Source organism: Blastomyces gilchristii (assembly GCF_000003855.2).
Source record: "Blastomyces gilchristii SLH14081 genomic scaffold supercont1.17, whole genome shotgun sequence".
Taxonomy (NCBI): Eukaryota; Fungi; Ascomycota; class Eurotiomycetes; order Onygenales; family Ajellomycetaceae; genus Blastomyces; species Blastomyces gilchristii.
In genome coordinates, this window is record NW_003101666.1 from 1,378,078 (window position 1) to 1,393,009 (window position 14,932).

A 14,932-nucleotide genomic window follows, 5' to 3' on the forward strand; every position below is an offset into this window, starting at 1 on the left:
TATTCTGTTCTTAATACTATTTAAATAGCAGCAGAGTTCATTCTGATCACACTTTTTAAGTGTATATTTTCTAATTATTCATATTTGTACAAATATATACTGATTATATATTAGATAATGTTAAGATAATAACTTATTATAACTGTGTTATTCTCACTGTGAGAAATACACAGTTAATGATAAACATTGTAAAAACTCTGAGAAGTGAGTATTTTAAAAGTACTATGACTCTGCAATCTTGATTTTTTTATTTTTATTTTTTATTTTTTTCTTTTTCTTTTCTTTTCTTTTTTTTCTTTCTCTTTTTTTTCATTTGTTGTGATTTTTTCTTATTTTTGTTTTATTTTTTGTTTTTTGTTTTTTTTTGTATTTTATATTTTTTTCATAATTAAAATTATATAAATTATGATCTGTGTTTAGAAAAGTAATAATATTTAATAATACTCTCTATTGAATTTTTGTGATTCAAAGATTGCTTCAGCCAGCGTACAATTACAGGCGTACACCGGCTTCTTATATATTGTACACTAAATTAATTAGTGGCCGCTATGACCTCTTTACATTTATAAGCAAGTTTGAAAGCAGCTGTGTTATTATCTGATGATTATATGTTCTTCTGAACTACATTCTCTCTCATCAGATTCAGTCATGCTCATATGATTATAATATTCATTCTAGCTTCATGTGAATTAGCATATCACTAGTGTTTATAATCATGTAGCCTATCTCTGATTCAGCTAGTATCTCATGTACATTCTCACAAAGAAACTTTCACTATATTACATCACTTATTTACTAACTTTTCTCATTCTTCAATCATCTTCTTTATTATTATCATCATTGAATGCTATCATCTCATTCAAGATTTCTACTTCTTCTTCTGTTTAACTCTTTTCTATGTGTTCATCTATCACATTGTACATATTTCTGACAATGACTCTCTGTTTCTATAACAAGTGTCATTATAGTGCTCATACTTAGCAGTTCATTAGCAGTAAGTGTAATATGTTGTGAAATATAATCAGAACTTGTTTATCTTCTAATAATTGTCAGAATGTATTATTATAAGTGACACATCTTCTTCATCTTTTTATACATTCTCAACTGTTTTTCTTCTCAGTGAGTTTCTGATTGTATTTTCTGACATGATTTTGTATGAATGCAGATACTGATATATTTATTTTTATTTATATAGAATCTTCATATGTTGACAGATCTGCATCTGTCAATGATAGTGAACTCAGTATTGAATCATTAATCAAGAACTTGAAGAACATGATAATGAAGAAATTGTCTGTGTCAGATGTAGCTGAGTCTTCTGTATCTCTCTCTGCTCTCTCTGTTTCTTTCTCTGCTGCTTCTTCTCAATCTTCTACATCTATCTCTATGTCTAGTTCTCCTGCTTCTGCTACCTCTATTTCTGTGACCTCTACTCTTACTACTTCTGTCTCCTCTGATTCTACTGTCTCTGCTTTCATTATCAGCTCTTCTCATTTCAAGAAGATGTTGTATAGACTTAATAAATCATGTTTCTCAGTATATATGCTTCTGCTCTTCTTATCAACTTCTAGAATAATTTATTGTATAAAGACTGTGTACAACACAACTATCTGAAGCTCAGTCACAGACACTGATTATTATATTTATTTTAAATATTTATAATGAGATAATTGTTCATTTATATTAGAGAATCATCTCTCTTCTCAACAGTATTGAGATTATAAGTCTTTTTCTTTTTCATCTTTTCTTTCTGACACTGATTTTTCTGTTCTTAGAGAAAATTGTTATGAGTTTCATTATACATGAAGTTATAATGTTCACAGATACTAAGAACCTTTTTACAACTGTTAAATTCAATATTACAGATATATCTGCTCTAACTAATATCTTCAGAATAATTGATCTGTATCAGTCTATTCTCTGATATTTATCATCTGACTTTGTGATGCAGGTACAGAATATCTATGTTTTCAGAAACAAGAATATAAATATTATACTCTTTTACACCTGCAGATGTGAGACTTATATATCTTATCTAAGATGTTATTGTGAAAATAAGCTGTTTACACACTGTGTTCTACTTTCTGCATTTCTCTATGTCTCTCTCTCTCTTTCTAAGAAGCCTTGTGCATGTTGTAATTATATGTACAACTCTAAGATCTGTGAGTGTTCATTCAGTAACTATTCTCATCTCTGATTTTACAATTTTCATACACTAATAATGATTCTTAGTTGCTTCAGCATCAGAGATCATTCTAATCAAAGATGACAATGTCACTGAGACTACTCTCTTCTGCTCTTAAGCTTCTTCTATCACTTTCTCTTTCTCTTCTGTGAGAAAGGTTGTGTGTATATCAGATTATAAGTATTCAGTCTCAGATGACTTCTGCTGTTATTCATTCAGTTCTATATCTTCTTCTTCTTTCATTTCTTCTATCTTTATTCTCTCTGCTCTGACTCTTAGTTCTGCAGGTTTCACACTCTTCTTCAATTTTTCTATGCATACATGTACACATTTCTATATTGACATTTCAGTCAATCTTGTGATAAATGACATTAATGTCATACACAGAGTGATAGAGAAATCAGAGATATGTATAATATTATTACAAGAGCAGTTTGCAGCTCTTGAATTTCTTACAGATCTCAAGTTTTGAGATTTTCTTTATTTTTTGACATTTTTCAGATGATATAATGTTGAAAATAGATTAAACATGTGATATATAAAAATGAATGAGATATATATGATAATATTTATCTTTTACAGCTGACTCTTACAGTTAATAATCAATTCATTATCTCTTTTCTTTTCTTACACTTTTTCTTTGTCTGCTAGTCACTACTCTTACACAATCTCTATATAATACAGTATTCAGTGACTAGATTTGACAGTTTTCATCTTTTTATAATTCTGTCTCACATATTATACTGTCTCTCTTCACTCACTCAGATCACTACAGTGAACAGCTCATTGAAACTAATCTCATCTAATCTCTGAGCATTCTCAGAGATTGAGATGACTTAATCTCACATATCTGCAGATGTTTCAGATGATTCATTCTCTATTGTCTCTGTAATTGAACTGATGTAAACAGTCAAATTCAACTCTGAATTCCTTTTTCTTCTGTGATCTGACTCATGTGCAAGTCTGTCACTTTGAGACTACTCTTTACTGTATTGCACCTGCTGTCTGTGATGTATTATCATACAACTAGCTACAGTCTCATCACTTATTAAAGTATGATATTCATCTGATTTCTTCATTTCTTTTCATTCTTTTCTTATAATCATAAAAAGACTGAAATAAGTGAGATTATCTGATTTATAAGCATCTATGATTTCTCTTACTTTATGAGACTTTTTAATTATAAGTCTCTTCTTCTTCAACACTGATAAGAGTGCTGTAGATGATCATAATTCACTCAGATCTTGTATCTTTATCTTTATAAAATATGAATCATTTATTAAATTGTGTAAGATTCATTCCTCTGATTCTTTCAATGCATATATTCTCAGAGAATGTGATTTGAGTATTTTATAGAGCTCAAATCATCTAGATTGAAACTTCTCAGAGCTCTTATTGTATATAAGAACTCATATTTCTATCTTGAGACTCAATTTCTTAACTAGTGAGTCTCATATTCTTTTTGATTGAATTGCTCAGTTCAGAAGTAACTTATTAGCTTTTGTATATACATGACTAATCTCTTTCAATCTTGATTCTGTATCTGCAACTGTTGCATTCATAACTGCTACTACTGTATCTATAACTGTCATTCTCTCTCTCATCTGTTCTGAAGCATTCTCTAAGATATGTGAATACAATTCATACAACAGGTAGAATGATGAATACTTGAAGACTGCATACTGTTGAATTCGCATGATCAATAGTGCCTGTCTGAGATATTCATTTCATAGTCTTGTAGACTTACTCACTAGATATTTCATCAGTATATTGTTTAAGATTTCATTTAAGTGTTTCATCTTTCTATTTATTTATGAATAATATAATATTGTTCTATAATATCTTGTCTGTAACTTACTCATGAAATGTCTCACTGCTTCTTCTATAAGATTTGCACTGTTATCAGTTAGAATCTCATACAGCATTTCATAGTTAACATAGATCTTATTATATAGAAACTTCATCATTATCTTCTCTATTGTCTCTGAAACTGCTTTTACAACTGATCAGTCAGTAGTATAATCAATAGTAGTGATTATTTATCAATTTTCATTTAATATTTGCAGTAATATATCTATGAGATTCATCTCTCATTGTTTAAACAGTTGTATTATACACTTCATCTGATATTATACTTTCTCATATTCTAACTCTTTCTTAGCTTCTTTTATAACCTGATAATTCAGGCACTTATAAGTGTACATCTGAATGTTCTCAGCCATGCCTGACTAGTATACTCTTGATTTGAGTATACTTATGAGTCTAGAACTTTCTAAGTGACTGAATTCCTTGTGCATGTGAGTTATCAAGTCACATCTAAATGAATATTCTAGATAGAGAGCTTCTACATATTCTAGATTGTGATAAAGCACAACATCATTTTTCAATTTCTTTAGCTTGGAGTTCAGAAGCATCTCTTCTACTACTTTCATAAGATGCTTATTATTTAACATCTTATCATTCTTTAAGCAAGAGATCATTGCATTCACTTATTCTGATTTCTTATACTCTCTCAGTGTATTTAACATGAACTTCTCTTATATCTGATTCACAGAATTCTCACTCATAAAGTCAGATCTGCAACTGATTGTATCAGGCATCACAGTGTTTAATCTCTTTCAGTATTTGATATGAAGATTGTATGCTTAGAACTCTGAGATTCAATATACTAAGTGTTTGAAAGGTTTTATCATTGATTATAGATAGACAAGACTTTCATAATCTGTGATTATTATTGTTGTATATCTGTTATTAATATATCTATCTCACAACACCAGCATGTGCTTGATTACTAGTAATTTCTTTTCATATACTGAGTAATTGAGCTCAGTATCTGATAGTTTTCTATCATTATATATCATCAGATGCAGCTTGCTGTTCTTACTCATCTGTAGAAGAGCATCTTCAATAACTCATTCAGATATGTCTGTCTTGATATAGAAAGGTTTATTATAATCTGATTAAATAAGTACTGAGAATGTTATTACATGTTCTCTCAGTGTGAGAAAAGTCTCTTCACATGTAATATTTCAAATGATTGAATGAAACTTCTTCTTTTACAGATTTATATTCATTTCTCTTAAGAGATCTGAGAGTGATACAGATATTCATATGAAATTCTTAATAAATCTACAGTAATATGAGATCAACTTAAGAAACTATTATATATAATATGCATTTCTCAGCTGCAGTTAATTTACTATGACATTCAATTTCTTCAGAATGAGATATATACAGTTATCACTCACTACATATTCTATAAACTTCAACTCTTTTATTTCAAACACACACTTTGTTAATTTAATATAGAGCTTATACTCTGTCAGAGTTATAAGCATCTTATTAAGATGCTTTAGATATTCATTGTATGAGTTTGAAAAGACTAGAATATTATTAAGATATATGAGATATGAGATTTCATTCTGTTTATAAAGAATTGTATTCATCATTATTTAAAAGATGATAGATGCATTTATCAGACTGAATAATATTATCAGAAATTCAAACTTCTCTCATTGCATATTAAATATGATTTACAGAACTAACAGTTCATCTACACAGATCTATCAGTATTCTGAGAGAAGATTAATCTTTGATAGATATCAGATGTTTTTAACTGTATTCAACTGTTGTTGAATTCATAGTAATGAATATTCATTCTTGATTATAAGCTTATTAAGTGCTTGATAATTAATACACATTTATCACTTCTCATCTGTCTTTTTCACAAATAGAACTGAAAAGTCTTATATACTTGATAAGAATTGTATGAGACTACATTCTAGAAGATCTGTGATCTGATACTTCTGTTCTTTAAGATGTGTTTATGACAGAGAGTATGCATTCTGATTGACTGATTTTGTGTCCCCTGTGTTAATCTCATGTATGAATTCTCATTTCAGCAGTAATTTCAGTGAAAGATCTGTTTAAAAGATCTTCTTATACTTCTTCAGAAGCTTCTTCATACACTTATTCTTCTGTATATTCTTTATCTTAGTTTTCTTCACTTTCAGATTCTGTATGACATACAGAATGCTTTTAGATGAGATCTTATGAATTATTCTCTTTACTTATTAATGTATAAGCAGATTTAATTCTTCTATATCAGAGATGTGAAATGTTCTTCTTATATCAGTTGATAGAATTATATGAACTGTTTTCTTTCTATCAGTCAACTATATATAATATGTATATCATTGAATCTGCAGATTGAATCTTTGAAATCAATTAAGTCTGAGAATAAGATTGTATTTCACATTCTGCAGCTCTCACACTCAAATATAGCAAGATCATTCTCTGAAGTGCAAGAGAACTCTTACTCTTATAAGTAATATCAAATATCAGTTATCAGATAATCTTATGTATTGAGAATTCTTCACTCAGTGAATCTCTTTCAGTCTTTGAATTATATAATTACTAATATATTATGTAGAAGCTTCTGTATCTGCTAATACTTTTACAGTCATCTCTCAATTCTTACTCAAGTGTCTCTTATACATTAACATTTCAGATCTTAAGATATTGAGATGAGTATCTACTTCATCATTCTTATCTGCATCTTATTCAGAAGCCTGTTTTCTCTTAATATTTACAGAATTCAGAGAATCATCTAACATAGACATCTCTTTCACTTTGAAGACTTTTCATAGAATATTAGCAAGTGTCTCTGAGCTCACTGATTCTGCTAGTTTTTTAACTCTCTTGCTTCTCTTGACTGTGCATGCTGAGTGTAATCTTTTATACTATAATTTTAATATTCACAGTTGAAGCAAGCTCAATACTCATGATATCAAGATTTTCATTTATAGAATTTCTTTTTTAAGAGATTTAATGCTTTAGCAATGACATTCAGATCTAGATTTATTATATCTGAGTATATAACTTGTGTTATAGAAGTCTGATTATTATTATTATTATTATTATTATTATTATTATTCTTCAATTATAGATGTATGCAGTCAGAGACTATAACATCTACCTGAGAACTTTTAGTTCTCAGGGTTTTTCCTATATCTGTAAAGTTAACTATTATACATTCATCAATTTCAGATATGTAAAATCAGAAAATTTCAGCTTAGAATACAAAAACTGTTTACAAATTGCAGTGTTTTAACATCATCTCATACTTTGAAATCATTTGACAATATCATGACAAAGGAAAAGAGAACACAGTCTTAAAGATAGACACATTAAATAGATAGACAGAAAGAAATTGAAAGAAAAAGATAAAATAAAGAAAGACTGTAACAAAATAAATTATTAAAAGATAGTATATAGCTGTTTTAACAGACTATATCTGATTGATTTTCTCCTCTTCATATTCAGATAATTCTGAATTTAGTCATTTTCTTATAGCTGCTTGAGTTTCTGATAGAAAGTCTATTAAGTATTTAATTCCTGTCTCAGTTGAGAATAAGAATCTCATATTTAATTGATTTAAATTATACTTCTCTTTCAATCTGGCTCTGAGACTATTATATAATGCACAGTGTATTATAATATACTCAGAATTCTCATTTATATTACAGAATGAGCATTCTATTGAGTCAAATCTATCATCAAATCTTTGTATATAAGATTTGAAATAGTCATGTTCTAGTTTCAGCTGTATTATAGATGAGAATATTTTCTTTTTATATTTAATTAAACAAGATTTTCACTTGAGTTTTGTTTCAAATCTTGAATAATGTATACTCTTCTTTTATTTCTGTCAGCTTTTATTTCACTTGTCTAAACAAGATTCTTTTATTTTTCTCTTTATAAAAGATCAGAACATAATTTTTTAAATAGATCTGCTTAATTCTGTACTCTTTTTTACAGCTGAATCAGTCAATTCATTGTCATAAATATTCATATGAGCAGAAACTCAGTGCAGATAAATTATCAGCTTTAATATTCTTCTCTTTTGAATTTTCAAAATAGAGTTTAAGATCAGTTCAAGATTCATTTAATCATTATAAATCTATCTATTTCTAAGTCTTTTTAAAATAGCTTAACTATCAAAGAATATTCATATCTCTTTCAAATAATTTTCTCTTTTATGAGATTTTATTTTAATAAGTTTGAAAGCTTTCACTATTGTAAATAGTTCAGTATCAAAGACTTTATATTCAGAGTCTAGATTTCAGAAATCTGAGATAAAATTAATATTATCTTCAGTATAAGCAATGTCTGTATCTAATCTATTCAAGTTCTTATTTTTTGAGTCATCTGAATAAATCAGAATAGAGTCTTTTATATTGATTGTAGAAATTCTCTTCAAATACTGTTCATATTCTTTCTCTTTTGATAGTTCACTTATTTGTAAGTCTATAAGCTACAGGTGCTAGCCACCCGCAGGATGCATCTTAAGCTAATTACATTTAACCCTCTATAATTAACTGACCACCGCGTCCGTCCTCTCGGGCCAGCCACTAATTTCCAGGGGTGTTAGTTAGTGACTGCCACCGCCCACTTGGTGATGTACACACCAAGCTTCCAGTTGCTGATCTCAGCCTCATTAGATGCTCATAGGCCTACCAATCAGCTGTCGTGGCCTCGCCCCGTGTTAGGGACTAACCATAGGCTTGATGACTGCAGTCCTCCCTGCCAGTATTAGGGGTTGACAGTGAGCTTGCAGGCACTAGCCTATCAGGGTGCCCTGTCTAGGGCCTAGATGCGCGTCTAGGCCTGCTAGTCAGGTGGTTTTCAAAATCATTCCCTGTATTTGAGGGGGAGCTAGGCTCCGATGGCAGCCCTAGTTAGGGACTTGCTTAAGTAGTGTATAACCACTACATTAGGCTTGACTCTATATTGTTAGAACCTTGACGGGTGCACAGTAGGATAGTGGGACATTGGCATCTCATGCCGGCCCTGGTGGGTGTTTGCAGGATCTCACTTAACTAGTGGCTTGGCTTGCAGTAGAGAGTTCTACCCCGCACCAAGCCTTACTAATTAGGCTCAGCCCCTATTACATGGGGGCTTTCATGGGTAAGAAGTGGCAGGTGCCAGCGTGGGATTCGAACCCACGCACCCCTAATGTGTGCGGCCTTGGTTACCAGTCTTACCAACTGGGCCACGCTGGCAGAAGTCTGATTATCTGTTCTCTGTTAAGACATACTCAATTGCAGTATTTTCTATTATAATTGACTCACTTATTTCTGTATAATGAGAATGTTATATGCTTCTTTCACTGTGTCTAGTTATAAGATTAAGCATTTTCATTTCACTCTCAACTCAGATGTAAGACTATGAATAAAGATCTATAAATAGAAAGATATTGAAAGCTCTTCATTCAATATAAGATAATATAAACTGAAGTATGTAAAGTATAATATAAGATTACTTACTTATCTACACTCAGTGAAGTATTTATAACACTTATCTCATATATTCACTTTCTCAAAGTTGTGCAAGATTCATTTGAAAAACTCATTTTATATTTATAAGAATGAATATCACTCTGAGTCTGTAAGATTTATCTTTTCATCAGTTATTTATAATAACTTCACTTTTCTGTATAAAAACATGACAAATCTTAAGACTTGTTAAAATTCTGTTAAGTATCTGTCTGTGAGTTTATGTTCAATCTGATAATATAATTGTATCTGACTTAGTCAGCTGATTACAGTATCATTTTTTCAGTTATTATTAAAGCTTAATAACTTAGACAGATCTTCTGACTTAATATATTTCATACTCAGATTCTTATTCTGCACAGCAGTCTCTGATAATATGTATACTTCTAAAGAGATTATAAACAATTATGATAAGATCTTCAGATTCAGTGTAGTCATCTATCTGTATAATCATTCAATCTCTCACTGTAGATCTAAGACCTGATTTTCTCTATTCTTATTAATGATAATGATTGTATCAGCAAAGCTCTTTATAGTGAATACTTAATCTGCTGTGAATATTAATTATTGTTTAACTTCTACCTTAGCCTGTTACTATGTACACAAGATCTCAATCTTGTTTAGAATTCTCATATATATACAGAGCTTTGATTCTGATTCAGCAGTTTTAACTACTTTTCTTACTACTTTGAGTAAACTCTCTGAGAGATTCTGTATATCTTTCAGTTCAGATAGCAGAGAAGAGTATTATTTATATTAACTAGAGAAGATATTCATTTCAGTGATTTCTTATTGATTATATAATATCTATTATTATATTACTATATTATTATATAATTTCTATTATTATTATACAACTTCAGTGATGATTATTCTTTCTTTTTATTCTTCTTTTAAGTAGAGAGTGAACTTCTTTGAATCTGATTCATCACTCTTATTCTCTTTCTCACATCTCATCTGTTCACATATGTAACATTCATCTGAGTGTGAAGTTTTCTCTCAATAAGTAAAGTAGTATTAATTAAATGCTCTTTCACTTATCACTCTTTATACACTATCTTTTAAGATATTCTAGAATCACACTGACATAATAACTATGAATCACTTCATAGACAGAATTATCACATTCTGAAGAAGTCTGCACTTCTCACCAGTTTTTAGACATGCTATCAGATATGATTCAAAGATTGCTTCAGTCAGTGTATGATTACAGGCATACACTGGCTTCTTATATATCATACACTAAATTAATTAGTGGCCGCTATGGCCTCTTTACATTCATAAGCAACTTCGGAAGCGGCCGTGTTATTATTCAATAGTCGTACATTCTTCCGAATCACATTTTCAACAAATAAGTACTATGTTATAATATTATATAAGTGAGAAATGATTTCATAGTCTCATTTAATACTATTCTCAATAATGAGATCAGATTGAAAATGTGACTAAGAATTTAAATATATTCTTTATCTGAGACTAGATTTTTATTTGAAAAGTGAATCTGAGATCTTTAATATTTAAAATAACATGATTTGAGCTTAATGTGATGAATACAAATCATGATCAGAAGTAATACTTTTAGACAATATAATAACTATAAAGTTTAATTCTAGTCTTAGACATGGTCACACGGTCAGTCTAGCTGAGCTTATAAGTCAATTTCAAAGATAAACTTATAAAAGCTTTTATAGATTGTAATTCAGTAGATAATCTTAAGTAATTATAACTTAAGAAAGTTTCTTTTCAGTTTGTAAGTATCTCTAAAGATTATATCTAGAGACTCAGTTTAAGAATATTTACAGATAGTAAGTATTTCTTATAGAGAAATAGCTTAATTTTATAGAAAATACTCAAGAATATTCTTCACTAAGATTAAATTATTTATAAGTTCAGAGAATCTCTCTGTTATAGATATAGAGAATAATGTTTTATAAGTAATTAATAAATTCTTTAAAACTTCTTTTATAAAGATTATTTATAATTTAAATAACTACTTCTGAGTATCTGTAGTAGAGTTTACAGAGATTGAAGTATATAAGTTTCTAATTCTTTTAGTTATAACAGATGATTACTGACTGATAGAGCTTGAAATGTAAGAATAAGTACTTACAGACAATTATTCAGACATTTGCAGCTTGATATAATATATACTAATAGCTACTAGAAGTATTTATAATAGAAAGATAAATATAGAGATTAAATATATAATAGTATTTAAGCTGAGTTATAAATAGTAGTCATGAACTTCAGTCTATATAGTTGTATCACGTGTGTAGCTAAGGGCCGCTAACTTTATTAATTATACAAGAGATAGAAATAGAGGTAAAGAGTCTATAAGAAGCAGAATTTCTTATAAAATAATAAATTTTACATATATAATTGATTTTAACAGATTATTTTAATGAATTGAGTATTTTTATATATAATTCTTATTATTTTAAGAGTGAGTATTAACTGTTACAATTATTATAGCTATTATCTGTAACAATCTTCTTAAATTATATAATTAATTACTATATTAAGCTTTTTATAAATGACTCTATTAATATAACTTTCAATTATTTTACAAAATATTTATATTCTGAGCTGAAATTTTCTAATCCTCTATATTTAAAATTGATAAATATATATTAATTAGCTGAAAAAGTACTTACAGCAGTTCATAGTAATAAATGTATTAAATGAGTATTTTATACTAGTGTTACAATGAGTATATATTACTGAAGTCTGATACTAATTATATTAATAAATATTAAAAGTTTATATGAAATAATAACTTATATCAGTTAAAAATTCTTGATTTTAAGACAGTTTTTACACAGTGTATATACTTAGAGTTTTCAGAGAAATTTATATTTAAAAATCTCTATACTCAGAGACTTTTATATCTGAAAACTCTATACACAGAGATTCTTTACTCAGAACTCTATACACAGAGACACTTTTATTTATATATCTGAAAGTTTTCATTATCAGAGATGAGAGAGAGATCTGTGAGATAAAGCTTATAATCTGAAAGCTAAGACTGATTAAACTATATATAGTAATACACTAACTAGTTCAGACCTAGTTCAATTGATGCATGATTCTAAAATCAGTATATGTGAAATTAAGCCTTTACATTAAAAAACATTGAAAAAAGCCTTTTAACACATTTATCACTATAGACGTAGTACTAGAAAAATCCTGAGAACTGATTCAACTGAAAGTTCTCAGATAGATGTCATGGTCTCTGACTGTATACATCTATAATTGAAGAATAATAATAATATATAATATTAATATGACTTGTCTGTGACTTGTCTGAATCGAGTTGAATTGAGAAAAAGATAAATACCACAAGTTGAAGAGAACCAGTACACCATAGAGGCATGATGAACCTGCCAGCCACTCAGCTGGAGAACTGGAGTTTGATTCTTGTTACTTCATCTTCCTTCTAGTAATTAGTAGTAGTGAAAGAGGCGCCCAAGCACAGTGCTGAGGATCAGCAAATTCCCACACAGAATGAATTCATTAGTACAAGCCGATTTAACTCCTTCTAGCGCCCGATGATGTCACACAAAAAAGCAAAGGGTCTCTGTTATTCCCGCGAAATGAAGGGGGAAAATGAATGGCAATGGGTTGTGCAGATTCCATACACATTATTAATGCATTACTACGCGTATGTTCAAAGTTTCTATGTGCCCAATCGCAACTGCCAACCTGCCCGGGACAATCACTGAGGACAACTTATCTCTCTATCCCTGTGTGTGTTTGTTACTATTCGGAGCGGCAACTAGGCATACAACGGGCCCAAAGGTCAAAGTTCCAGGCTAAAGCCAGCACGGATGGGATGGGCGCCTTGGGGCTGTCGTATTCAGGCAGAATTGTGAATGGATTACTGGCCTGCCCAAGAATCCATCTATATGTCTGGGGCTCATGGTACCGCCCAGTTAAAGAGCTCCGAAATACGCCGCAAGAAGGCTCCCGGAGTCCGGTAGTTTCCCCCAGTTGTATTGCGCCGCTTTGTTCCAAGCTTCTACCTCGCTATCCTCCAATCGGTTCAAGACGACATTCTTGCCGCGCGCATAGATGGTAAGTTGAGTAGTTGACCATCAGCAGGTCGAATAGTTGTTTGGGTGCATTCTCGCCAACCTGAGACACTTTTGTGATTCTGAGAGCATTTTCCCCCTGGATCTGGTTCTCTCAGAGAGGTTCCAGTGGTTTGGCCGTTGAAGGTTTGCCCTCGTTCCAAGCGAGCCAAAGTTCGGAGCAAGAAGAGAGTTCAAGGGGAAAAGTCTGTCTTGAGCAGATTTAATTTTTAGTTTTTAATGTTTTTTTCTATCCTATTATTTTGTCCAGGTGAAATAGTTTGGGTTTTTTGGTAACTGGTTGCGCAGCAGTATATATGATCAGCAGATATGGTTGGTTATATGCGGGGTAAAGGAAGAGGCGCAGGGAGATATTCAATATTTGAAGTAGGAAGAAGCTGTATAGGAAATACCTAGGTATAGGATATAGATTAGATACCCCACAGACTGAATACCAATGATAGTCGAGGGAATTCGCCTGACAATAGCCGTTAGTTATCTATCTCACACGCTACCGCAGCGCAGAGAGCGAGGCTGATGCCAATAGGAACTGGCCCTCCTGGGCCATGCCAGCCCAAGCTGTCTTCGCCGTGCTGCTGGCTGCTGTGTCTGTTGGTCTGCTGGTTGGGTTGTTGGGTGTGTACGCTGTATTCTGTTTCTGTAGCTAAATAAGCTATCCAATAATAAATACTTATAAGAATAGTTGCCCGCAGCCGTGACCCGCGCCACCACCGCCCATCGCATATTATCACCACCGCCGCCGTCCATACCATACCCACCACTTGCTTGTGAACGACGACGACAACTGCTCCTCACCTCCACTACTACACCACGCTGGCTATCAAGCTAGTCACTAGGTTAACTAATTGTTCTTATCAATTCAAACGAAATTGGTTTCTTCTCTCATTCTCTTTCCCGGGTAGGTATCTCTTTTACCTCGAACGCTTCCCCCCCCCCCCCCCCGCGGACGACGACGACAACAAACAACGACAACGACAACGACTTCGACGACTAACATCAACCAACCCGCATCCCCCTACCGCCTAACATATCCTCCTCCTGCGCGCCACCCTCTCCCTCCTGTCCAGCTCCGTCGACTCCCTGAATCTTACCTCCCCTAGCCGTATTACGATCTCTCCACCGTGTTTCATCGTCCCGCGTGGCCGGTGCGTGCTTGGATCCTCACACAACCCCCACAAGGCTTGTGTGGGTGGCGCTTCTTTGTATCGCGATAGAACAAATCTAGCAGAGACAGAAGACGAGAAAGGGAATATATGTCTGACAAAAAGAGAGATTGATAGACAGAAGACAGACTCAATAAGGAATTTTCTGACGGTTGA

At 31.6% G+C, this 14,932-nt stretch overlaps 1 protein-coding gene and 1 pseudogene across 2 annotated transcripts; both read right to left on the reverse strand.

The window, feature by feature from the left end:
- Positions 1 to 9,169: 9,169 nt before the first annotated feature.
- BDBG_17568 lies at positions 9,170 to 9,249 on the reverse strand (annotated as a pseudogene). Its single transcript has one exon. The product of its transcript is annotated as a tRNA-OTHER (tRNA).
- Positions 9,250 to 14,635: 5,386 nt separating this feature from the next.
- On the reverse strand, positions 14,636 to 14,743 carry BDBG_17569 (uncharacterized protein; the record flags this gene model as incomplete). Its single annotated transcript, XM_031725257.1, has 1 exon — positions 14,636 to 14,743. The coding sequence occupies one exon, from the start codon at positions 14,741 to 14,743 to the stop codon at positions 14,636 to 14,638; it is 108 nt and encodes a 35-aa protein (XP_031580013.1).
- Between the last annotated feature and the right edge of the window lie 189 nt (positions 14,744 to 14,932).